The 27,153-nt window shown below is 37.6% G+C and overlaps 3 protein-coding genes across 7 annotated transcripts in view; 1 reads left to right on the top strand and 2 right to left on the bottom strand.

Moving 5' to 3' along the window:
* Positions 1 to 10,968, bottom strand: part of LOC136837756 (uncharacterized) — a 44,210-nt gene extending 33,242 nt beyond the window's left edge. For 3 of the 5 annotated variants that reach the window (XM_067102673.1, XM_067102674.1, XM_067102670.1), the window contains exons 1-2: positions 10,850 to 10,968; positions 6,008 to 6,189 (exon numbers count right to left, since the gene is read on the bottom strand). In XM_067102673.1, the coding sequence (XP_066958774.1) occupies positions 6,008 to 6,188 (181 nt within the window). In that variant the 5' untranslated portion in view covers position 6,189; positions 10,850 to 10,968. Of the gene's footprint in view, positions 1 to 4,691; positions 4,970 to 6,007; positions 6,190 to 10,849 lie in introns of those variants that run through there. The other 2 variants (XM_067102672.1, XM_067102671.1) reach the window with 2 other exon arrangements.
* A 460-nt stretch (positions 10,969 to 11,428) lies between these two features.
* Positions 11,429 to 17,366, top strand: LOC136837758 (regucalcin-like). Its single transcript, XM_067102675.1, has 7 exons — positions 11,429 to 11,568; positions 11,748 to 11,917; positions 12,307 to 12,534; positions 12,735 to 12,835; positions 13,161 to 13,275; positions 15,506 to 15,621; positions 17,095 to 17,366. The coding sequence occupies exons 2-7, from the start codon at positions 11,758 to 11,760 to the stop codon at positions 17,353 to 17,355; spliced, it is 981 nt and encodes a 326-aa protein (XP_066958776.1). The 5' UTR covers positions 11,429 to 11,568; positions 11,748 to 11,757; the 3' UTR covers positions 17,356 to 17,366.
* A 379-nt stretch (positions 17,367 to 17,745) lies between these two features.
* Positions 17,746 to 26,581, bottom strand: Scox (Synthesis of cytochrome c oxidase). Its single transcript, XM_067102676.1, has 5 exons — positions 26,205 to 26,581; positions 24,184 to 24,361; positions 22,735 to 22,932; positions 21,372 to 21,580; positions 17,746 to 18,105 (listed from the first exon to the last, which is right to left on the bottom strand). The coding sequence occupies exons 1-5, from the start codon at positions 26,286 to 26,288 to the stop codon at positions 17,944 to 17,946; spliced, it is 831 nt and encodes a 276-aa protein (XP_066958777.1). The 5' UTR covers positions 26,289 to 26,581; the 3' UTR covers positions 17,746 to 17,943.
* Positions 26,582 to 27,153: the final 572 nt, after the last annotated feature.

Genomic DNA, 27,153 nt, shown 5'->3' with positions numbered 1-27,153 from the left:
TCGCAAAATGTTGTAGACCCAGATGTATCGCCTTCAACTCCATCATGTTGATATGCATCTCTTTCTCCTCCGAAGACCACTTCCCTGAGACTTCCAGATTCCCCAGGAGCGCTCCCCTACCTACATCTGACGCGTTGGAAAAGAAGTCTAGGTTGGGGCTCACCGGAGCGAGCAACTTCCCTTCCAAAAGTCTTTCTGCGGACCTCCACCACCACAGATCCTCCTTTATTTCTGAGGTTATCGGAAAGACATGACTGTCCTCATGAACTTTCTGATCCCAGCAAGCACTTAAATAAAACTGGAGAGGTCTCATGTGAAGTCTCCCTAGTCTTACGAATTGCTCCAGAGAACCCAACATCCCCAAGAGACTCATCCACTGGGTGGCGGAGCAAGAACGAAGTGATAAGAAGAGGCCTACATTCCTCAGACAGTCTTCCACTCTTCTGAGTGACAGAGAGGCCTGAAAACTCAGAGAGTCTATCAGAACTCCTAAATAAAGAATCTTCTGAGTGGGAGTCATTTGTAACTTCTTGAAGTTCATTGTTAGTCCTAATTCCTGGGTCAAGAGAAGAGTTTTTTGTAAGTCCTTCATGCATTGATTCTTTGTGGGTGATCGAATTATCCAATTGTCCAGATATAGCGAGATCCTCACTCCCGCTAAATGGAACCAACCCGCCAAACGAGCCAACACTTGAGAGAAGACTTGCAGGGCCGTCTAGAGACCGAAACAAGCTCAAATTTGAAAGATTTGGTCCTCGAAAACGAAACGTAGGCATTTCCTCAAATCCGGGTGAGCCAGAATGTGGAAATAAGCGTCCTGCATGTCCAGGGATACCTGCATTTTTCACTACTTCTATTGCCTTTTTGTTCAGAAGAGAGGACACTTCCTTCGACAAGGCCAAATACTTCTCCTAGCCGATGGAGTAAGCTGTCAATATGACAGGAGTGTCGGTCAATAGCGGATTCTCCTTGAAGGGGATAGAGCATCCCTCTTTTACTACCCACTGATCCGCTCCTCTTTTGTTCCATCTCTCCCAAAAGAGAAGGCCTGACCCACACAGGAGCATGAAGGACTAAATCCTCACTTGCGAGAGGAAGATCTTGAGGAAACAAACTGTTTATCCAGAGGGGAAAACAGGAGGGCTGATTTCTGTGGGGTCGAAACACCCTTCGCTGCAAACAAGGCCCACAGTTCGCACTTCTTCAGGACGCCCATGGCATACAGGGCAGCTACTTCATGCGATCCATCTCTGATGACTCTATCAACGCAAGAGAGAAAATTCTCCAGGTCTACGGCTTCAGCACACAAGGAAGGAGATTCTTGAAACTTCTTGGCGGCTGCTCCCAAACACCAGTCGAGAAAACTCAACACCTCGAAGGCCTTAAAAATACTCTTCAACATGTGATCCATCTCCTGAGCTGAAAAGAACGTTTTCGCCGATCTCCGTCCCGAGTCAATGAGCGCAAAAAAGTCCCCCTGGGAGGAGGCAGGCACTCCCCTGGAAGGAACTTCTCCCGTTGCATACGACAAGTACCGCCTATGTGAGAGATGAGGGGGGTAACACTAACACAGGCCCTTCCTTGATCCCTCTTGTCAGAAAGCCATTCCTCTACTTGGCAAAGAGCTTTCTTCGAAGATTTAGAAAGAACCATCTTAGAAAGACTAGTCGAATCCAAAGGCTGAAAGCTCACCATGTAAGACGAGCCTGGAGAAGGAGAGGACGGAGTGAAAAAATCCGGGAACTGCTGAAGAAGGCACTTAAGGAGTGCCGCATACGGCGTAGAAGACGTATCCTGCTCCTCTTCTTCCTCAACAGAAGAAATCAGAGATGTCATCTAATCTGATCTAGGGGCAGTCTGAGCTGCAGTTTTCTGTAAAAGATGAAGTATAATATCCAGTTTTTTGTTGTAAAGGTTCGAGTGCTGGGTCCAACACAGAAGAAGGCTTATCCGAAGCTGCAGGGCGCTTGGAAACTTGATGAGGTTTGAGCACTATCGGAAGTTCGGCAGCTTCAGGGCACTGAATGAAGAGAACGCCCGACCCTTCAGGCGCTTTTGTCAGATCAGGGCGCTCGGCTGCATCATGGCGCTGGGCTGCATCAGGGCGCTCGGCTGCATCATGGCGCTGGGCCGCATCAGGGCGCTTGGCTGCAACCGGGCACCTGGCTGCTACAGGATGCTTGTCTGCTTCAAGGCACTCAACATGACGTCCCACCGAAACAGGATGTTCCGAGGAAACAGGGCGCTTACGTGAAACCTGGAGCTGCTCGCCCGAGAGGTGTAGAGAGCTAGAACCTCGCTCCTGGCACTGAGGAGAGAAAAAATGCCCCGGAGTGTTCCACTTGCTGCACGAAGGTTGAGGACTGAAGGAGGGCTCCCTCATTCTCTTGTAAGGGAGATGTGGGGACTGATCTTTACCCAAAAAGCATCTCTGAGCGGGGCAAGAATCCTCTGTGAAATGACAAAGATGGCTCCTACAAGGCAACACCTCTTCAGAACTTGACGAAAGCCAATGCACTTCCGAGACACCTTTCCAGTGGCTGTCCCTAGTCACAACCTGGGATGCAACAGGCTGGACTGGGGAGGCGACTGCCCATGGGCAGACCCCACTGACCTCCCTTGGGCTGCCAGTATGCCTCCTCCTAGATAGAGGGGAGTATGGCAATGACCTGCACCTAGGAGAATCAACGGGATGAGCAGCCGTCCCATCCACTACACATCCAGAAAGATGCCTTTCCAGGCTGTCTGTTGATACCTGGGACCGGCAACAGGCTCAACTGAGAGGGTGAATACCCGTGTGTAACCCACTGGCCTCCCTTGGACTTCCAGTATGTCTCCTCCCTGTGTATGGGAGTATGACAGGGACCTTTGTCTAGGAGAATCGAGGGATGAGCAGACACCTCCTCCACTGCACAATACTTCACTATCACAAAGTTAACATCTGTTAACCTAAAACATGACTGGCAAGGGCACGAGAAGAAAGTAAGGGAGCCAGGCATGGGAGCAAGTGGATAAAACGGGTAGGAAGGTTAGCAGTGGGAGAGAGATGACTTAGATGGCGCCAGGGTACCAGTAACTGGTGCCGAGCGCACGAGAGCGAACGCCGAGGCACCAGAGAGTGAGCCCCAAGTGCCCGAAGCGGGCGCCAAGTGCCCGAAAGCTGGCGCTGAGCATTCTGCAGTTGGCGGCCGTCGAGCAAGTAGCTCGAGCAGGCACCGGGCGTTCTGCAATTGGCGGCTGTCGAGCCAGTAGCTTGAGCAGGCGCTGAGCGTTCTGCAGTTGGCAGGCGCTGAGCGTTCTGCAGTTGGCAGCCGCTGAGCCAGTAGCTCAAGCATAATTCTCTCCCACTGTACTCCTGCCCTTACACTTTCCAGTTCTCTGCAAAGGAAAGTGTAATAATTTGTTCAAATAATTTTTAAAAACAAACTTATGAAATACACAGAGTATCATTGTAGAGATATCTCAATTCCTCTAACATACATATCTCAATACTCATCAAACATTATTTGAGACTCGCTGGTGCATTTTATTCTCAAAAAATCGGTCCGGAGCAAATACAAGGTTACGTTTATTACACTACTCAGAAAAGGAGAGTTAACCTTAACGGACCAAGATGAAGTACACAGAATACCACCATAACTACAAGTTTCAATTCCTGTCACACATTTGATATTTACAGTTATGCCTTTCAAAAACTAAAATATTGGTTCTGCAGATAACGCAACATTAACGTTTTATGCTAAAGAAGACGCAGTGAACGCAAAACTGTAAGTCTCTTTACAAAGGAAATTCAGTTTGGTAGCAAACACATTATATGCTATTCGGAAAAGGAAAATAACTTTTAAAGACCTAAACGAAGTACACACAGTATCATCATACATACAAGTCTCATATTCTAATTAAGACTGAGACTTGCAGATAAGAAAGAAAATCATGTTACTGGTTCAGCAATGAACACAATGTTTACACTCACCGGTAAAGGCGATATCGTCAGTTACACTACACTGTTGGTAGTTAAACAACTGATTATGAGTTCGCTACTGTTGTGAAATATGACAAATTAAACAACACAATCAAAAACTGTCCTGAATGCTGTAAGCTTTCAGGCTCCCGAAATCAGCAATAAAACATCACCAAAATCTGGTCTCTGACCAGCAAATTTAAGAACAAAGCTGACAAAAAATGCTCTGTGTTGACTCGAGAGTCAGCAGAAACGTAATGACGAATGTTTGCCGAGCAGTTCCTGATACAGTACTCTCGTTAGTGGGCGAGACCAGTCACCTGCACTAAACTGAAGCGCTCACCCGTGAAGTTTTGAATTTAAGCTTCCGAGGCCAGAGAAACTCTAGCTAATGTAATTACTGGGTAAGTTGCATATATAAAAATGAAAAATCTATATTTCTACCTGCTCCCCTATTGTGGGTACTCTTTATTGTGCAACTAAACTGAAAACCTTTCAGAATTACCGCTTAGTACCAACAACCCCTGCAGACTAGAGCAAAATATTTTAATGCATTCACTATCCTTTGCACATCGGGCAACTCTGACGCCTGTACTTTTTGAAGGATCAATCAGTTCTTGGCGAGGCTACTGAAAGAGATTCTAGACTTTTTTTTATTTACTGTCCTCATTACCTTATCCACGTTTTATTAAGTCTTATGGCATTCTCTAAAATTGATTCTACATCATACCTAATAAATGAGTGCTATCCTCCAATACAACTGTTGTTCTCAAGAGGACTCTCTCATGGTATGGTCTACCAGCATATGGCATTCCCTGGCAGGTCTGCAGCAGAATCTGAGCATCCTAAATCAATTAACATATCAATTAAAAGCCTTTTGAGTTACTTTTCATGGCAAAGTTTCTGTCTTGAACTCAACTCCTTTATTACCAATCCCAAGGATCTTCCAGGTGGACTCTACAGGTCTTAATCACCCACTCAGGAGTTTTTAGCAGCTTGGTCTTCCACCTGAATTGAAATAATTATAAATAATCAATATGGAACATTCCAAGGTAGGTACTTATTATGCAAGCTCCTGTCTCCCAGCCTGGCTATTTCTCACATCTTATGAATCCCATGACACCAACTCATGGCTGGCTGAGAGCTGACTACTATTTTCTTTCTGCCATTTAAGGAATGGGAGTGCATGAAATGAACTAAAAGTATGTAATAGGTTTGTGGTCATAAAATTACAGTTTGGGGATTTATTTTACATTTTTAATAAGTACCATTTTATAAAATCAGAAAAATGAAACCATGTAAATTGATTATAAAAATTGCAGAACTAAGCAAGCAAGAGAAAATCATTAGGTGCCTGTATTTACCCCTCTGCTATGTATGAATAACTTTAAGCTCAGCATATTACTCGACTCCTAGATTTTGAGACATTTTTTTATGCTGAAAATGTCAACTTTTCCTCTGGCATAAACAGCATATTATCAAGACTGTCTTGGGAACATCTAATCAGATCTAAAAGGAAATCAGACACACAAAATTATCCAATAGTTTTCTATGTAAAAGTTTAAAGAACGCAACAATAGGCATACAGATTAGTTTCCAGCAACCTTGAAGTACTTAAATCTAAACTTAATACCTTTTGGAAGAGGCATAATATTATAAAGGTTCGGTTTGCCAGGAAAAGGGCAATTTTAGAAGTTAAAATAAAAAACATTCATAATTTACATGAGAGTATTATAAAGCTTCAGTTTGCCAGGAAAAGGGCTATTTTAGAAGTTAAAATAAAAAAACATTCATAATTTACACGAGAGTAAGTCAGATATCCTTTTAAAAATGGAAAAACTCCACTGGATAGTCCTCACCCAAACTGTCTAGGATGCCTAATATTACTAGAGCAGAGTAAATACATAAATGGTTCAAAAGGTAAGGTATCAGGAAGAGGAAATTAAAAAAGACCCAATGAAACACCAGCATATCTATTTATCTTTAAGGAAATTTAGAATCCTACACAAAATGTATAGTACAGGTAGAGTACATATATGTACTTACCTTGAAATGTTTCATCATGACTTTCAGATTCAGTACGGCAACTGAGTACAGGACCAACATTACTCCAGTCATTAGAAGGGATAAATGAGTAACTGAATTTAATTTCTTTACCACTGTCTGGATCAGCAATCCGTGCTTCCCATCTCTTCCAAACTCCTGGGTTCCAGACATTCTTTTCCATTCTGCAAAAGTACAAAAATGAAAATCTTTTAGGTATATTACAGTAAATTTTGCGAATATTATATGAAATTTAAAAATCTTTGCATGAAAACCCATCTGTTCACCTTTGCCTAATACTGCAGTCTGAAGCTCCTATAACACATTCCAAAAGATGAAAAAATTAACCTTTCATTATGTAAAATGATGGGTTTGTACTAAAAACTGGATTTTGTTTTTACAAAATCTCATTTGTTAAAACTTGGATATTTACATTAGCCTGAATAGTTTTTGGCAGGAATTATGTTGTGATAAGGACAGACTGAACCATAGAACTGTAGTAAGTGATCCTCTGATTCAGAGAGGACAGGAAATCAAAAGGTCTGTATACTACTGAGGGGTCACGAGTAAGACTAGAACCTTGCAGTATATCACTAATATTTTTTTTCAAAACAGGGTCAAAATTTTTTATACAGTTAGCTGTTCAAGGTTCTGAATTAACTGATATACTCAACCATGACTGAGGGAAAATCAGACTTGCCCTCCCAAGATATGCAAGAAGGGATATACAGTAGAACCCTGGTCCTTGACCGTACCAGAACTTGACATAATCGGATTTCGACGCGAAATGTTGAGTAAATTTTGCGTCGGAGCTCGAACAACAAACCGAAATCCGACCCGATGAATTATATGATGTTTGTAAAAAAAGTTTCGGTCGGCTGCCGCTAGTTGGCGTTGTTGGTGGCGTTCTTCCCAAGCATATTTAAAAGCGTTTAAAGCCCACATACGCTGCTGCTGTTGTTTGGAGAAGTACGCGCTTGTACAGGTGTATCATCAATTTTTTTGGCTTTCTGCACTGAATTTTCATCCAATCATGGGTTCCAGTATGTTAGGGTATCATAATATTTATTAAAAGATGTTGTACAGTGATTTTGTACACTATTCCAGTAGACTCTGTATGAAATTTACCGTAAATACTGAACATAAACAACGCTTGTGTAATTAGTACCGCGTTATGCCACCAGGGTGGCGCTTTGGTTTGTTTACATCTGCTCATGCCACAAGCTGCCGAATGTCGACATAACTTAGGAAATTTTTCTCAATTCTATGATAACAGACATACAGTAATTCAGCTTATAAATACTGTATTATTAATTTACTGTAACAATCAGGCTTGTTGTTCAATGTTACTATTATTAGCAGCAGTTTTTGTGTGTACCCGTTACAGTACATTCTGGTAGTGCCTATAGGCTACTTATCCTAGCCTATGGCGCTCAGTCTACCATCAGCAATACGGCCACATTGGTCGTAGGCCAATTTTTTTGACACAGCATGCATTTAAAAATGTAAAAAGTGCTTCTCTTATCGTAAGTTACTTAATTCTGAACTTATTTCATTGTAATTTGTGAAATGTTTTGTATAAAAAGGCAAGGTTGGGATATTGACTGATGATCAGGAATGGATTACAGGTAATCCATTTTCAGTTATTTCTTACGGGAGAAACTGATTCAGAATTCGACTAAATCGAATCTCGACGCTTCTCCTAGAACGGATATGATAATCTTCAATTTTACCTGCTTCAACGTCAAAAAGGGAAAAACCACAGTAATGAGGCTAGAGGATGACTGGGAGTTGGAAACTCAACAGGCTAGTACGGTACTCAAAGTACTTGTCTCATGGTGGCCAGAAAGGTCATATATAATGTGCAAACTCTTAAAAGATGCTTGATCTAGCCATTATAAGCAAGTGTCTTAAGGGTAGAAATAAATGCAGAAAGAAGGTACGATGCACTTAGCTGATTTCATCATTTCTACTCTTACTACATATGCAGAATATGATGCCGAAGGACTAACCTACACCCATTTCTAAAATGGTTAAAGAAGATAAGGTTAGGTCATTTCCCTGGACCAGAGGGAGCAAAGATTCCTGTCAGGTAGCCTAAGACCTAGCCTTGTATCTAACTAGATTAATTAAAAGCACTAAGTTACGATAGGTTAGAGAAGGATTCTCTCTCCCCAACAAACTCACCCATCTACCACCTATTAAACACTTTGTTACATAGCTTAAGCAACCATTTGCTGGGAATACATACTATTTCTAAGTATAGATTGTTCCATAGGAACAAACTTTATTTCACTTACGTAGTCAGACACGTTTAAAAGCAATCTTCTCAATAATATGAAATTTGTCTAATATCATCAAAAACTATCAGCAAAAGCAATCTCATTTGTTTTTTAACGAAAAATTATATGGCAAATATTCAGACCACCTATATTACAATCCTTTGAAAATTACTAATAACAAATAAATATTAGAAATTACTTATGACGAATAAATACTGGGGTCTATTATTTATTTTCAGTGGCTACTCTTCATCTTACCCATACCAAATCCTCTTCCCCTCTGAACTGGTTAGTGTGATTTCACCTCTGCACAGTTACACTCGTGCAATTACTCAGTTGTGCTAGATCTTTTTATTTCCTTAAGTGTTATTGTTTGTTCATTCACATGTTGCATGGTGGTGTCATGATGCTGACATCTATTTTGATTTGCACTTTGAAGCCTATTTATCAAGGCTCTGAACCCTTGCCATTACCTTCTGTTACTTCTTTCGACAGAACACCATATTCTTGGAAGCTTCAATTTCAAGTCATTGGCCCCTTTGGGTTTGTTCCATATGAAAAGGGTTTGCCTTCTGGATAATAATACTAATAATATTCCTTCATCCCCAAAATTAAACTAAAAACACATGGCTAGTTTATCCACTGCCACAACAAAAATTTTTAAAATAGTTTAAAACAATGTTTTAGAACTAATGAATAATGACTTTCCTGGCAATTTTTTATGTGATTCTGACAAATTTAATATTCAAGTCCATCACTCATGGTCAGTTAACAAACTGCAACCCACTGCCGATAAAACTGAAGATTGCTACCATGCCCCTCGGGTTTGGTAACTACCAGTTTAAGTGCTAAATGGACGCCTTGTTTAGTACCAGCCCCTTGGTGATAAATGTTAAAACATAACAATAAATGGTAAATATCATAAACATAAACAAAAGACGTAACCATAAAAAATGGCCTTAAATATTCAAGTCGGCAACTGGTGGGAACTAGGCAATGGTAGGCTAGTAGCCTTCAGTTCTACCCCCATTGTCTAATGAAATACAAGAACCCCAATTAGAAGCCAATCCTTTGGGGTTAGCTTACGCTAGGATTGCCTAAGTAAGGTGCAACAACCTGGTGAAGTCAGGTTACTGAAACCTAAGGTAGCCTTGGCCTATATCTATGTTTTATAACTGCAGTCATTTCCTCAACTGAAAAATTCAGTTCTTCCCTACAGGGGGAGGAGGGAGGGAGGTTGAGGCCCATTAGGCCTAAGATATTGTTAGGCCTATAGGCTAGGTGGGAGGGGGTCATAGGCTTGTAGATTGAGCTTAGCCCCACATCAACAATGTAGGCCTAAATGAATATATTTGTCAGAAAGGCATTTCTAAGTAATAGCTCTGCATGGACTGTATGGAATGGTTCCGCGAATACGAAAGTCATTAGGAAGCCATATGTTCAGGAAGGGATTAGCTAAGGAAATAAATATATTATAAAAGGAACCACACTAACCTAACGTACCCTAACCTAACCTAACCTAGGCTAGTAGGCTGTTACTTGGAAACCCCTTTTTACCAAAAGTTCCCCTACAACACTCAGAACTGATTATGTTTTTGTATCCTGGAAGGCTATCGCTCATGTACAGTGTTATAGGGGAACTTTTGGTAAAAAGGGGTTTCCAGGGCAAGTGTAGAACGATGGGACAAGTTCCACAGACAAAAACGGTAATTCTAAGTATTAGCTCTGCGCCTGTTTTTACCTTGGAAACTGGTTTTTTCTAAAATTTTAGGGCTTCTGATACTGGCAGTGCATTTATTTGTTGTCGGCCAAATGGAATGTCCCTTCGCCGTATTTAGTACTAGCCCAGGGGGGGTACCCATACGTTAACAAGTTATTGCACTTCCCGGACGGAGTATGAACCGTTCTGAACAGACTTATATACCCGTGCTCTGTCTTGTCAAGGTCGCGTATGGAAACCCCTTGTTGGATGGACTTCAGGAGTTACTTGCAGATTAATAACATTCATGCGATAAAAATTGAAGGTAAATCCATAATTAGCAACCAAAAAACTGTAGAAAAAGTCAAGTTAGGAGAAAATCGCCGCCAAAGAGCCAACCTCACTTGAGGCGGTGTGCCCTGACCTGGCAGGGGGTGGGACCCCAACAAATAACACTAACCATCGGAGACAATGGACTTAGCTTTCGTCCGGAGGTGGTCCTATCGTTCTGCAAACTAGCCCTGAGGTCCTATCGTCTGCAAACTACCCCTGAGGTTAGCCTAATTACAGTCGACCGCAAAAAAATAACGCGGAGCAAATGCTTAGTTTTACCGGATATATGTCAGAAATACATAAAATACACATCAGAACAAATTAAAACGTATTCCCTCAGTTTCAGAATGGCTACGAGGTAAATAGGCTATTTTTCTTCGCATTGAAGTAACTCACTAGGCCAGTTCTACGCTAGTTAGATACAGACTAGCCTGAAGGTGCTATTTCAACCAAATTAAACTAAAGTTATGTGCCTAAGGCTGGCTCAAACATTAAATGAACACAAGAAAAATTCGTTTATCATTTGTTTACCTGTAAAATGTCTAATCCAGTAGGTAAGTCAACATGACACCGCTTTACAAGTCAAGCGAGCGACTCAGAGCGAGTGAGGAATAGTAGTAGTAGCATAAGGATATTACCTTTACAACTACTCATCTCTCTCTCTCTCTCTCTCTCTCTCTCTCTCTCTCTCTCTCTCTCTCTCTCTCTCTCTCTCTCTCTCTCTCTCTCTCTCTCTCTCTCTCTCTCTCTCACTCACCAGTCCGACTTGTACATATTGAATTATTTAAGAAAATCATACGTAAAAGCTGAATTTGTTAGCCCTGTGATTACACCCTGCTCTATTCAATGCCACCACCTAAACGGCTTCAAGCCCTGTAACTCTGCAAGCTTATATTAGTCATCACGATATATTATGTTTGCCTGTGAGGGACATTATGTGAAACATCTTACAAAAAAGATATGTGTATCATCGCAAACGGTTACGATAAATAATATTCCGTTATCTTATGATACAGACCGCATCTGTAACGCGAGTTGGCAATAAAGTTCGACGTGAACACTTGTTGCCAACAGCGTCCGGGTGTTGTTGTCAGCCAGCTTTACTCATCCAGTCATCCTCTTTCATGAGTTTCATCCCTCAGTGGTCTGCTAGCTATTCCCGGTGTCGCAGTGTACCATCAACAGCAAAATTTGGGGGTTTTGATACACCAACATAGTAGCTGTCACGTTTTTGTTCTTTTTGTCAAATAGTAAGTCACAGTGAATGATTTTCATAGATATCTGACTCCAGCCTGTACATATTCTTTTAACTAACGCTAACAAGTGCCACTAATTATGTCATTACTTGACCACACTTCTTACATATTTCGTATTTCTGACCACAAAGGGGACTACATTTCTTATATATTTCGTATTTTTGACCACCCAGGGTAGCTAAAATGTCTAAGGTAGATGTACGTCAAGTTGTGGATCCGGTACACCTAGGGGAAGGACCCCATTGGGAAGAAGAAAACCAAAGCTTATTGTTCGTTGACATTATGTCATGCGAGCTTCATAGATACTTTCCCGCAAGTGGCAGACACCAGATACTACATATCAGTGAGATGGATTTTTTTTTTTTTTAGCTCTTGTTTTCCGTTCAACTCTTGTTGGATTTTATAGACTTACTTTTCAATGCAACTATACTTCAGTATCTTTGCTAAAAATTTAAATGTTGCTTTCGTTATATCATATACTTCAATTTTATGTAAAGTCTCTTCTCTCTTCACTAAATCCTTTTACTGACTTAAGCAATAGAATCTCCAATATCAATATGTGTAATCTGAGCATTCAACTACTGGATTAAGAACTGATAAGCAGCACAGTAACAAGCATATTACATGATGCTGATTGTTTGCGTCCTAATAATTTCGTAAAACGATAACAGAAATCTCATAAAATACTCTAAGGTTGAAATTTGATGAATTTTGCCGTTTCTCGTTCGAAAGATGACTGTGGAACCGGTAAGTCGGTGGGATTTGTGGTACCATTAAAGGAAGACCCTAACCTTCTGGTTGTCGGTCTGGGCCGCTCGTTAGCCATAGTCGAGTGGTCCCCTGACGATGCAGACGAGAACACTGTGGATCCTAAGGTTGTCCTTCAGACACTAGATGAAGAAAATCCTACCAATCGCTTCAACGATGGGAAATGTGATCCCAGTGGAAGGCTTTGGGCGGGTAAGTGTAATGTGCCTAACATCGGAAATAGCAAATAATAAAAACTTTATGTTGGAAGTGAACTAGAGGTAAAAGGAAGCTCTTATATCTGCATCATACTGACAATCATAAAATCATGACTGCTATTCTGTTATGTTTTTTGTTCAGTTATTTCACTATTTCCCTTTTTTTAAGTCTTTAACCTCTTCTGTTATTCACAGGTACAATGGGTTATGAAACTGTACCAGGAAAACCTGACTTACATAAAGGATCACTGTTCTCACTGGATTCAAAACTATCTGTCTCACAATGCTTGCAAAAGGTTGGTTCTAAAAAATTACTGAGTATGGACATTAATTATACAATGTTTAAGAAAAAAAATCGTAGCAGGCGATAATTACCTCGATTATCTTGCTTTTAGACAAATTCTGTTTGGATGCTGAAAAATGTATGACAGCATATCAAAGAAAAAATGCGTATTTATTTTTATTCTTGTGTACCCATGTAATTTGACATATTCTATCTGCTTAGCCACAATTCGGATTGTTTGTTGCACAGTAACCCTCTGTTTAAAAATGATAATTGAACATTTTAATCAAAGACAGGAATAATACCAGTTATAAGTTCATATCATTCAAAACTTGCAGATTTCCATTTCCAATGGATTAGCTTGGAGCCACGATAGGAAAACATTCTACTATATAGATTCCTTGGAATATTCTGTGGATGCTTTTGACTATGATGAAACTACAGGTGAAATTGGTAAGTACCATACAAAGTTAATTTCAGTGCCAAGTTCAGTTTATTTCCTTGCTGCAGAAAGTTGTGCTCTAATATTAAAGAAAATCATGTCTTATGTTACATTCCCCTTGCAATAAATTTATAGTTATGAATACTAGCCTTAAAAATCTAGTTGCCTCAAATATTTTGTGGCGAAAAGTAAAACCGACTGTAGGTTCAAAACTTGAAACTTTATTCCTTCAATTAAACAGTATTTATAAGAATAAATAATCTTATGAACAAGATTGTCCTGCTTATTTCAACAAAATATTGCATTAATTTTTTAATTTATCTAATCTCATGCATGGCCCAGCAATATTTTGATGCAGTGATACTGCTTTATTTACCCAGGAAATTTACCGGACCCACCTTGAGATTCATTCCATCTCTTATGACCTTGCTCACTTGAAGGCCATCTGGCTCCAAAAAGTGAGTTGCAAAATGATGGTGGAGGAATGACATTATAATGAATGGCAAACTGGCTTAGATGTTTGAGGTAAATTTGAGCTCTTAAGATCTTCCAGCTTCTAAACGGCCTCATGCCCATATCATGTAGGTCAGATGGATTTCAGACCATACCCTAGATTGTAAATATCAACTTGGGTAACAGATATTTGGCTATGTTGGGGAAAGACAAGTCCAGTATTTCAGCATGGCTGATTGCTAGCATTTGCTGTGGCCCCAGTCAGTTATCTAATTGTGCTCAAGTGAGGGGCAAAAAATGAAAAAAAAAAATTCAAACACTCTTCCTTATTAGTGCCATTAATCTAGGTGGGAAAACCAAGCATATTATCATTAGTTATAGATAAATGAAGTGGCACCTGAAAGATAAGTGTATCTCTTCAGAGGTGGAACTGTTATTTGGAGTCATTGTTTGCGCATTACTATCATTCAATCCTTTGTGTGTGTGTGTGTGTGTGTGTGTGTGTGTGTGAGATTAATTCAGATGTTAATTGCACATACTTGCCTTTGTTCTTTTTAGTGTATACTGCTTGGATGCTGTTCAAATTACTGCTTTGATAGTGAATTTACCTGACACAAACTTGGCTAAAAATTGACTAGACTAGCCGTAATCAACGAAAATATCTCATCATATTTAGCATGGCCATTCTTTTCAGAAGGGCAATTGAACATAGTATGAAGAAGTTGGGGTTATTAAACATGAAATCAAATGAACAGCCAAAGTTTAAAGGCAGTAACAATTAAATAGAAAACAGAAGGACATGAAGAAAATACTGCTATCTTGTTTCTCTGTGTAAGAGTTATGGTGAGTTCATGTAAAGTCATCCCAGCTTCACAGACAATACACAAAATATAAGTTCACAGTTCTGGCTCCGGAGAGTTTGTCTGACTCTAAATAAATTTCCCTAAATGGCTGACTGACCAAGAACCAAAGAATCAGTTACGTATAAAAAATAGGATAAAATGCACCCAGATCTTGTAAAGAAACCAGTCTGCAACTGGAAAATATCAAATACCAAGAAATGTTTGTTAGGCAATAGGTGTCACAACTAGTAACTCTTACACAAGGACAACAAAGATAGCCTAAAAAAGCAAGCATCTCCAACATTGCTCTCCTATCTCAAAGAATTGGAAGCTAAATAGGGCAATTCAAGTCCAAACAATGGAATTCCATAGGAGTTTCATGGCATTCAGTTCAGACAAAGGAAATCCATGTTGAAGGTCAAATATCTCATTTTAAAAAGATACGAAATATCTGCCTAGCAGTGATATTTGATGTTTCATATACATTTAATATGTGTGTAATGTTAACCACGACACAATTTAGTGACTTAACTAATTTTAGACGTCCATGCGTTGAAATTCATCCCTGTAAAAAGTACTTTATTACAGTATCATGATTTTAAAACATGAGTCATGGGTAAGATTTCTGAAACCAAGAGTTCTAGATAAATTAATTGATAATTTAATGAAAAAAACTGTCCAACCACCTATGTATTAAAAGGAAAATTGATGTTTATGTATACAGTATGTTCACTTATATTAACTCATAACACATAGTGACATGAATACTGTACACAACACACAGGCTATTTAGCTGTAGTAAAGTACATTGACAATTTGCAGTTATATGCACCAGTGGATGAAATGAAAACTTGGTTAAGGCCTACAAAATACAATTACTTTGAAGGAATAAAAATATTGGTGTGTTATATAAAGCACTAAAGATGCTTAATTTTTCTCTCATTAGGAAATCGACGCAAAGTTTTGGATTACAAGTTATCAGGGCTTGCTAAGGACATTCCCGATGGTATGTGCATAGATGCTGACGGAAACCTCTGGGTTGCAAATTTCTATGGGAAAAAGGTAAAGTTAACCAACCTTAAAATATTAATTACCAGGTATACTGTAAATGCTTATCAATACAGTACACATTAATAAAAAATAAGTAAAGTATGAACATTTTACCCTCCATCACATATGATTTAAAACATAACTTATTATTTTATTTGCCAGTTGTTTTCCACTGTAACTGTCTTAATTAGCAAGTCTGCAGTAGTCATACATTTCACCTGCTGATGAGCTTTACACAAATATAAACCCTAATAATAAAGTTGAACAAAGCTGAACTACCATGTAGATGTGATTTGTATGTGGAGTTTCTCACTCACATTGTGCTTCTGGCTATACATTAACATTATTGGCATTAACAGTAAAAAATATGTATCACTGGGATTTTTTTTATTGTGGTGTGGTTGATGAAGAGAGTTCTTAATTTTTCCTTCCATGTTAATCCTGTTTCACTGTGTGCTTGTAATGATATAACTCTTTTCTACTTAAAACAATCCAGCATTCCTGTTTTGCACTAGTGATTTTTGTAGGGTTTTTTTTGTAGCCAATGGTTCAGTGTAGAGTATAAATCCTAAATAATCACATCCAGGTGCACGATTACTGAGCCTTGTAGATGAATCCTCATAGATCTTGGATGTTCCTCTCTAAAACCAAGTTTAACAAATTTAGTTACGAGATTCTTCATCTGCTTTCTTCATCATGGAAAAAGGCCAAAGGTCACAAAAGAAGCTGGAAACTAAGTATTTAAGTTGGTAGGATTAGGAAAATTTAGGAAAACTCACTGGCACAATGTTTTCAGCCTTCTTAGGTAACTCTTCAGGTGCTGGTTAATAGGTCTATATGAGTACTATAGATTAAGCAATAACTTCGTATCAAATATGAATTGAGTACCCTTCCTGCCTATTGCAAATGTTAAGAACCTGCTTATGCATAATTACCTTATTCCCTTCAAGTCATTTGCAAGTTTTAATTCTTGGCGCTCCAACCATCTTATTCCCATCACTGCATAAATGGAGTTGAGATCTCCTTCCTTCTCTTTACACTTTTCATTTATATGTAAAACAATTGTTTCTGTACGAACAAATTCTGAGATGTAGGAAAACAAAGTTTCTTTACATTTAAACCTTCACTTTACTTGAAATACCTCTATTCTGACTGCAGACTTAAATTCATCTCATGACTATAGAATAACTTTCCAGCAGTAAGCTAGTTGCTCCTTTTTTTCCTAGGTTAGCTCATTCATATTCCTCAACCACCATTGTTATCCTACTCGAAATCTAAGCCATTTTGATTGTTCAGCAGATAAAGGGCACATGTGAAATATGGTTTCATCAGTAGAAGAATTAAATACTATAGGAAATCAATTTTACTAGCAATCAGCCACATTGCCTGTGATTTCTGTACGTTATATTTCACTTACTGTAAATTGCCTGCAGATGTCTTTGTATAAATTTAATACAGTATTAACAGTTTAACCTTATTGCACAGGTAATTTGTATTGATCCAAGAACAAAGAAGATTATCCAAACTGTTGAGATGCCGGCACAAAATATGACTTCAGTGTGCTGGGGAGGACCAAATTACGACATTCTCTATGCAACATCTTCCAGAACTGGTGTTTCCCCACATGATCCAAATGCTAAGTATGGAGGAGCAACATTTGCCATTACTGGGCTTGGTACCAAAGGCCAGAGACCAAGTCATTTCAGAGTTGACTTACAATTATTGAGAACAAAATATACCAAATAGAGAACCAGAAATGCCTTTCACTAATTCCTTACAACATGCGTGATTAATACAATTCCACCTTTAAAATTATTTTGCATTCAAATTGGCCAAGGTCAGTGAAGTGCAGCAAGATGTCCTCACTTGATGACGGCCCAAGAAAAAGTGCTTGGCAATGGCAGGTGGGCGAGGGGTGTTCTCCATTCACTCTCCGAAACACCAGTCAACTACCTTGTTACCTAATTTCAATGACTGGGTCCAACTAGCACTGAGGAATACTTCTACATAAAATGCGATTGTTTGTACATATTCCCGTAGGAACAAATTAAAAATACTCAAAGATCTTTACGTATTTACACCCTATTGTTCACTTTACACAACATAGGTATTTACACTGGCACTGAATAAGCCTGGTATCATTTGTACCTTTATTAAATAATTAACATTCCTTTATACATGGCCCAAAGGAAATGATCAGCGCATGAATATTTACAATGAATCTCATAGTAAAAGAATGACAATAACAAAAATGTATAAAAATGATACCTGAAGAGAAAATGTGGCAAATAAAAGCTGAAAACACTACTGGCATAAAAAAATAGTTTCTCAAAATCACAGGAAACTGCTTAAGACACTCTTTTTGTTTAATTGCTCATATTTTTTCATGTTGATGCAAATACTTGCAGTTACCTCCTCCGCTGTCTTGTTTTGGCCATAATAATCTATGAATTCTCCATCAGGATTGACTAAATATATTATAATAGTGTGATCCACCTGTGAAAGAGATAATCATATACGTATTAATTTGTTTTCTAGCAAAATCAATCAAACTTCAATCACAATAAAAAAATTCTTAAGAAAACAAAGATCTACTTAGGAAAAATTACCAGCATTTAGCAAAACCAAGAGTATTAACCATTTGAGATGTCCATGTTATCCAAATTTATCCTTTGAGATTGCAATGACAACAAATGACAACATCTAAAACATACAAGTGATTAATATTTTGTTGGCAGGTACCACTAGGATGATGTTTAGAAGGTGTTTGGGATTATTTAGTTCCATATCCCTAAAAAGTAGAGGCAGACTAAGGAGAATTATTACTAAACCAACTCTTTTCCCTACTATAATTTTCGTTTTTGTGAAGCCATCTGCTCCTGATATTCCATTCAGTATTAAACTCCATTTAGTAATATCAGTAGGCTGAAAACTGCCACATATAAAGTACTGCATTTGTTAGTTACTTGCTGCCCAATACTGCATATAAGAAACTCAATTTAGAGGAGCATATTCTAGAAAAAAACAAAACAAAAATGGGCCTCTTTTCCCATAGATTATTCTGAAGCTTCTTAAGTCAGGTTTGGCCCTCCCAAAATATGCATTTATTCTGAATTAAAAGAATGGCCTTTGCCTCACTCATGAATACCGTAAGCTTAGCCTAGGATTTCTTATCTTTATCTCTGTGTTACTGTTAATTTCTGATACTATAATTGTAAGCCTACTAGAGATAATTTACAGTAACGTTATTTATAGGGTGTGATATATGAAAAATTGATGTCACATCATCAAAATAGTGCAGGTACTTTAAGTTATTCAAATGTGCAAACATCTGTTTGTATAACATAAAATTATAACTAACACAAAATTAGCCTTTCTCTCACATCTACATTACTGACAATGTAATTTTAAACCTACTGAAAACATTTGACAGCAATAATGTTACTGTATTTACATGGTATGGTATACAGAAATTTATCATCACACTGTCCAAACCACATTAGGCTATACTTGAATTTGCAATCATGCTGCAAAATGTCTACTTATCTGTAATCCTCTCTCTCTCTCTCTCTCTCTCTCTCTCTCTCTCTCTCTCTCTCTCTCTCTCTCTCTCTCTCTCTCTCTCTCTCTTCTGTATATTACTGATTCTGTAACTTTAAGGCCATTCCACAATTCTGACAACATTAATGCAAATAATGTCAAGTATAAGTACAGTAAAGTAAGGTGTGTATGTTTTAATTGTGACTATGAGTGCAGTGAGGGAGTAATAGAGGCAAATAAAATATATAATATATAAAACCCCTACAATCAGACATTTGTATGAAGAAAAGAAGCTTGTTAAGTATTTTTACCTTAGGTAATAATGTGTGACAGCTGTAGAGTACATATGTTTCTAATAAAACTACTGTACTGATAACAAATCTTCTCCCACTAGAGAGCTTATTGTATTTGGTTTTATCATTTGACTGAATTTGATTCATTTTGTATATTATTTTTGTATTATCTTCATTTTCATGTAAGTATAACAAAAGATTGGTACACCCAGGGAACATTTGCAGGGCATAATGTATGCATGTACATGATTAATGGAGTAAGAAAAACTGAACTAGTTGTCATGAAACACAGCCTCCTTCCACACATCCTTCATACATTACACACTTCCTTTAAGGACCCTTAACCCTTAAACTCCGAGCCTCTATTTACAAAAGTGTCTGCCGTATGCCGGCGGCGTTCGGGAGTTAGCGCCAGCCGGAAAAAGTTTTTTAAAATATCACTTTTGCTTAGTTTTAAGATTAGAGTTCATTTTGGCTCCTTTTTTTGACATTTGCCTGAAGTTTAGTATGCAACCACCAGAAATGGAATAAAAATATCATTTATCATATATAAATATTGAAATATATGACAGCGCCAAAAAAAATTTCATATATTTGGCAACCACAAATTGCGCTGTGAGCAAAAATGGTTAAAACTAATGAGTTTTTTTTTTCTTTGTATTGTACACTAAATTGCGATGATTTTTGGTACATAACAAATTGTAAAACGATCAAAAGCAACACAGAAAATATTATCACAAAATGATAAATGAATTAAGTATACGCCGCGGACGTAAAAAAGTTTCTCAAGAATTACCACCATAAAAAATACTGTGCTAAAGACTTCCCCGTTTGTTGCAAAATGAAGGCAATTGATTGAATATTATTAGACTGTAAGTGTTTAGCTTACAATAGTGTTTTACCATTTCGGTCGAGTTAAAGTTTGACCAAAGGTAGAATTTTGTATAAGTGATTTAGTAAAATATTTCCAAAAGTGATAAAGCTACAACCATGAGTTATTTTTTGCTGTGTTTTACATGAGTACACACATTTTCATACATAAAACTTTACGTAACGACTAATATAAAACAGTACAAACATTACGACAAAGTGTGAAAATTTCTGAGATAGTTCGGCCGAGTTACCGCACGGACGTAAGGAAAAAGTTTTTTCAAAAATTCACCATAAATCGAAATATTGTGCTAGAGACTTCCAATTTGTTGCAAAATGAAGGTAAATGATTGAATATTACTAGAATGTAAGAGTTTTCGCTTACAATTGCGTTTTTCGACCATTTCGGTCGAGTCAAAGTTGACCGAAGGTTGAAATTTTGGCACTTATCGTGATTTATATGAAAATATTTCCAAACTGATAAAAGCTACAACCATGGGTTGTTTTTTGTTGTATTTTACATGAAATTGCACACATTTTCATATATAAAACTTTATGTAACGGCTAATATAAAATGGTGCAAAAATTACGACAGAATGACAAAAGAATTTCTCAAATTTTTGGCCGAGTTACTGTGCGGACATAAGGAAAAAGTTTTTTTCAAAAATTCACCATAAATCGAAATATTGTGCTAGAGACTTCCAATTTATTCTAAAATGAAGGTAAATGATTGAATATTACTAGAATGTAAGAGTTTTAGCTTACAATTGCGTTTTTCGACCATTTCGGTCGAGTCAAAGTTGGCCGAAGGTTGAAATTTTTTTTTGTAGTCGACGTACGGTACGTCCACTCGTCACCCGACAGACAATTTTAGTTGACTTACGATACGTCCAGTCGGCGTTTAAGGGTTAATAATATTCGTTTCCATGCAATATTGAAATTTTTTGTTTGCTGCTGAAATAAGACAATGAGGATATAATCTTTTTAAGGACCTACAGAAACTTAAAATATTTCACTTCTATTCACTCCAACAGAAAGTAAAGAGCACTATACACTTACTATATAATCATCATCATCATCACGAGGTCCTGCACTGAAGTAAACTCTGTAAGCCCGACAAGCTTCGGCAATTTTTTCTACCGATCCTGTCATCCCTAACATTTTTGGATGAAATTCCTTGAGGTATTCTTTAATGACTTCTTGCGAATCTCTCGTAGGGTCAACAGTTATGAACAGGGGTTGTATATTTGGTACGTTTTCCATTCCATCTGTGAAAAAGAATATGTTACTTTTATACTTGTTACTTAATAAAACAGAAAAGTATTTTTTAATCAAATATAATTTATTTCTACTTTAAAATTACTATTTTCACAGAGCCCACCCACTTCTCATTGATTAAGGGATTAATTTATAAAATTTAGGCTGTCAAGGGAAGCAATGGGGCACTTCTGACTGTGAAAAGAGGGAGTTAGAGGGGTTGGACAGCAAGATAAAGCAGTCAAGAAATTGACTGAAATGTATAAGGATCTAAAGGTAGAACTGGCAGAGAACTCCACAGCTACACAAGAATGTAACTGTCAGAAACGTTTGACAGGAAGACTGAAAAAAGGAGGTGGGGATGGAGGCAAAGTAAAAGGCTAAAAAACTGATGCTGCTAGGGAACAAAGGGACGTGGCATATTCCCCTAGTAATACCTATAGACTGCCACGTAAGGTGACCTGATGGCAATACCCACTGTGGGTACCCACCTCTGACTAATAACATAAAAAATTGAAATTTAGTTAATTCTATAAGAGTTTACATGTAAAAATAACAAGCAATACATCAAATTTACAAAGAAAGTTTCATACACTAATGCATTACAGTACTGCAACATTTCACTTTTGAGCATTTACAATTTCTAAAGCAATTGTATTTTACTGAGTACAAGACAATTCTGCAAAAACCTCAATTGCTGAGTTAAGGAATAAGAAAAGTGATTGCAAGTTTCTATTTCACACTTACCCAATCTACAGTATATTAATGTACCAAGAATCTTTCAAGGAAGCACTGTGGTGGAGTACTGTACTACTTAATACCCATTCACCATCAGAGTGACATCTAATGTCAAAAGAATCATTTTAAGATTTACAAAATATGAGACAAAATGCCTTACTCATATAGCTCCATATCTTTCAGCGCAAAGGTTTCAGGGTTAATGTTTGTCGGGTACCAGCACATGCGGGAATACATGGGAATGAGAAAGCAGATAAGTTTGCTAAGCAAGCACCAGAAAAGGTTACTTCCAGGTAGTCAGGACACTTACTTATGTAAAATTTGTTGGAATGCTGACCAAATAGGAGAGCAATCTGTAAATTGATGGGTGTTGTCTTAAAACAAATAATCATAAAAGTTCCAATTTAATAAGTTAGTTTCTACTTACCGATTTTGTCAACCACATTAGCCATCTTTTCTAATTCATCTGGACAAACATCAGGACAGTGAGTAAATCCAAAGTATATGAGACACCACTGACCATTGAAATCTTCACTCTTTCTAGGTATCCCATTGTGGTCAATCAAGTCAAACCTTCCTCCTATGTTTGCTTTCCCTAAAGCTCTCTTTCTTTCTCTAGCAATAGCTGAAATACATAAGAAATAGTAAAAGCACATAGCCTACAGTAATTAGTCAATTCTTAATACAACTTGAGCTAGAGCTGGTCTACACTAAGTTAAAAGATCTATTTAAGTTTCTGTGATACCACAGATATATAAACAAAGTAAAATATGATTAGTCAATAGTAAAATCTTTGCCAATACAAAATAAAACATAAAAGTTAAAGAATAAATTTAAAATTAATAATGATCTAATTTATTTCTTGATATTACAATGCAGGTACCAATCAATTTCTTCTCAATACAAGAAATAGATGTCTCAAAATTTATCTAGCATATGGAATCACTATAGTACATATGTAATTAAATATGTCTTATTGATAGCCTAAACATATATAGCAGCAATCTTCTGACACCTCATAAAAGAAAGACTCCTGTTTTCCAGATCACTGAGAACCTCTACTAATAAAAACTTCCTTCTCTACATAGTCTGAACAAGCAGCAGTATGGCAAAGCACATGAAGGCAATTTTCAGCAAAGGAATAGATTTCTTTACGTGAAAATTTATTTTATTTTTTAAAAATCATATCTGTTTCAACACAAACCATTACTTTATAATGACCTAAATATGGTGTTTAGGTGGGATGGGCTCAATGCCCAGGCAACCTTTCAAAGTTCTTAAATCATTAGAGTTATGTAGTGATACCGTAACATTGTCGGCAAAAGAAAGTAGAACCAAAATCCACTTTTTATGCTGCCTTTGGTTTAACTAGACTTTTCAATATTAGTATTATACGGAGGAGTGAGGTGAAAAAGACTTGGAGATTGACAAAAAAACCCGTAACCTCAATGACTTTAAAACGTTTAACAGATCACATGATGCAGGCACATCATTCACCTGTCGAAGCAGCTTTCCTTTATGTGAGTTTTGTCTTGGAACATTTTCTGACAAATGATATGGCAAGTTATGGGTCTGTTATCACACAAACAATTCCTGAACGTTAGTAAATAAAAAGGAACTAAACTATAATATACTGTTTTATTGTATCAGCAAAGGGGGTGGGGGGGGGAATGTGTGATAATTGGTATTTTTCAATTTTGCACAGGAATTATGGATTAGTAATTATCACAGACAAATGTATGTTTCCTATACTGTACTACTGTTTACTACTCTATGATTTTACAAACTGATAAAGACCATTACCAGCGACTGAATTACTGTTGCAGTCAATGTAGAAACATAATACTGTATTTGTTTAAATAAAAATAAAACTTACCTAATTCCTTTTCTCTCTTTATATAAAGCATAAATCCAAGCAATCCACTCCCAATAACACCCGTAGCTAATAAGGATTTCCAAGTAATTGGTGATTTTCTCTTTATGCTTTTAGATGCCTTTGGAGGTCCTGAAGACAAATGTCTTGTGATTTCACTTAGCTGAGTCCTTTCATGTCTCTGTAAACAACAGAAAACTTACCAAATTGTCATTAAACAGCAATTTTCTTAAAATAAATTGCATTTTTTCTGATATACATGCTAGTTTTATACAAACCTGTCTAAAATCTAAGAGTCTTCAAGCTGATTGCTGAGGCCTGTTAACTAGGTAGTTAAAAGGTGTGTGTATCATAGTGTTAATGCTTACAAAGATAGCTTTTTTGACAGTTGTCATCTATTACCATGAAATTGTGTTTTTTATTAATCACTGGCTGTACAGACACTGGGACCACCATACCATATTGTGTGCCTCCAAATATTGTTTTTTTATTAGTGCTGACCACAGGAGCTTCTGTTTGGAGGCCTCACAATATGCACATACCATCAACAATCATAAACCATTTGTGGCCCAACATTGTTGTGGAGACTGATGGAACTCATTTTGGAAAAATGAAATTTGACAGGGATAGGTCTCTGAAAGACATAGGCTAGGTGTGTTTAGTGATATTATCAGGGTTTCTAGGGATATTTCCTTATGCCTCTTTTAGACCAATTTTCTTTAGATATTCAGCGAACCTGGTGCCTTTAGTTCAAAAGAACACTTAATTAGTACCAAGTAGTCTGCCTACAACTCAACCTAGCCACTTATAGGGGAGGGAGGAGGGGCACAAGCCAGCCCAACTCGGTGCCAAGTCCCAATCCTGGACAGGCAGGGTATGCTTCCATAAAACATTTGCCAAAACCAATTACGTCATGAGCCATTCAAGACAGAAACAGCAACCCCAATTAGAAGGGGCCTACCTAAACTCCCTACTGCTTTTGGGTATCAACATTCTAAGGTACACTATTATGAAAATTTTACTGACTTCTCTAACTCACACATCTAAGCTCAATATATTGAACTTCTTTGAGCAAGGTGACTGATTAGAGTATGTCCAGCAATTTGCATCTAGATTCATTTTCATCAGCAAGTATCCAGATCAGTGGCTCCATTATTTATTTATCACTGCCAGTCATCTTTACTCACTTCAGTTGGGCATCCAGCACCTCCAAGACCAAAAGAAGAGGAATCTGATGTGGCTGATCCTGATGGTACATCTGGTAATTCAGATTCTGATTAACACATAAGTAATAGGACCAACCTTAATATATTGGATAATATTGTGTTCATTAAAGGCTTTTTGAAATGCATACTGTGTTACATAAAGAGAGGTTGGGTTAATAATATCCCTGAATTTTAAACAAATGATTTAAGGCACTGAGGTCCAGACAGACGGGGGTTCAGGTATGTAATGCCTTTCTGGCCAGTTTAGGACCTGGCATCCATGACATAGCCTGAGTTAGGTTAGGTTAAGATGCATCTCAGTATTTAAATACTAATAATACTGCAGAATAGTTGTGAACCTGTTCAGTAAAACATGACACTACATTGTTACACAAGTAAATAAAATGTAAAAATATACATTTCATAAGAATTTCAGGACAGCTATTAGGCCTATGGCATTTCTCGTATTCAAGATCTGAGGGAATGTATAAATTTCATAGACATACACAGGTATAATGTGGTCATTGGGCTTGTCTTCTGTATTACACAGAAAGGCAGAGGTAAGAGAAAATCCCCTTTTCAATACTAGCCTATGTAGTGCTATAGAATACCTGACTATGTAGTCTATCAAATTGCTAGTTTACATTATTAGGTTAGGTTTGGCTAGTATCATCAATAATTAGTTATTCCTGTGACATACATTCGCTCAACAATGTTTGCTATCCGACCTTCATTACAACCAAGCATAACCTAAGAGTTAGCTAAACAAGTTCCCTACGATACCGGTAGTGGCAAACAAGTTCAGAAAGGTTTCCTTACCAAGAGTCCAGTGTAGGATGAAGTTAAACAGTTTCTAAGCTGTGCGTTTGTGCAATATCTTACAAGGTGCTTAAACACGGGCATGGTTAATGTTAAATTTTTCAGTTTGTAGATTACATGTATTACGTGATGGATTGAGTACGACAGGTCTGACTCTGCCGTGTGAACTGGAAAAGTTTTCTGTAACGTAATTTTCGCTTAATCTCTTTAAGTGGCGTAATCTCTACAAATGGTTTTGTATGTATTAAGATGGTCCATATTCAAGAGTAATTCATACAACTTTACATTTATATTTGTGGTAATAATGCAGACTAGAAAAAAAACACTGTCATTCGCAAAGAACGCGGCTCATTGGGTTACCTTGAGCTCGCGAATCTATTGGAATGCGTGATGTAAACAATGAATGTTACACAATTTCAATGACTCACTTTCGTATTGAATAGGAAAATTTGAAAATAAAATACAAGAAATTACGTTCAAGTATTTATATCACATCAATAGTAAGGATTTGTCCTTGAGATGCTATGTCAGATGATTATATAAACGTGCAAGTTGAGGGTTCTCCTTTGGAACGGCGCCTTACAGTCAATAACGTCTTGGACAATAGACTGCACAATGAGCTGTGGAAATTAAGTGCTGAGGAAAATGTCATTGGTTTATTCAGTGAATTCATGATAATTTGCCTTCTAAACCCTCAGTATCATCCACAATACATCTCTGTTAGTTCTATAAAGACTTTTCTAGGTGCACTTATGCTGTAGCCTACTCGTCTACATTTTCCCGTTACATCTCACACCAGTTTCATGTTATACATTTGATCCTCTTTCTTGTATAACCACACATACTGCTTTTTCCTTGTCTTTCCGTCATTTGACACATGAATGCATTCTCTTCATACAGAATCTCTCCAGTTGCACTATTTGTTTTAGGATCTATTTGCTCATTAACC

This window comes from Macrobrachium rosenbergii, chromosome 59 (assembly GCF_040412425.1).
Source record: "Macrobrachium rosenbergii isolate ZJJX-2024 chromosome 59, ASM4041242v1, whole genome shotgun sequence".
Classification (NCBI taxonomy): Eukaryota; Metazoa; Arthropoda; class Malacostraca; order Decapoda; family Palaemonidae; genus Macrobrachium; species Macrobrachium rosenbergii.
The sequence above is the reverse complement of the archived record's forward strand: the minus strand, read 5'-3'. Positions and strand labels throughout refer to the sequence as shown.

Bases quoted from the DNA above. Each gene is read 5' to 3' on its own strand.
- LOC136837758 (XM_067102675.1), top strand. From the start codon at position 11,758: ATGTCTAAGGTAGATGTACGTCAAGTTGTGGATCCGGTACACCTAGGG. The intron at 12,836-13,160 runs GTTGGTTCTAAA...CAAAACTTGCAG, and splicing joins TCTCACAATGCTTGCAAAAG to ATTTCCATTTCCAATGGATT. The intron at 13,276-15,505 runs GTAAGTACCATA...TTCTCTCATTAG, and splicing joins TGAAACTACAGGTGAAATTG to GAAATCGACGCAAAGTTTTG.
- Scox (XM_067102676.1), bottom strand. From the start codon at position 26,288: ATGCCCGTGTTTAAGCACCTTGTAAGATATTGCACAAACGCACAGCTT. The intron at 24,362-26,204 runs GTAAGGAAACCT...TGTTGTTTACAG, and splicing joins CATCCTACACTGGACTCTTG to AGACATGAAAGGACTCAGCT. The intron at 18,106-21,371 runs GTAAGTGTATAG...TCTCTTTCACAG, and splicing joins ATGATGATGATGATTATATA to GTGGATCACACTATTATAAT.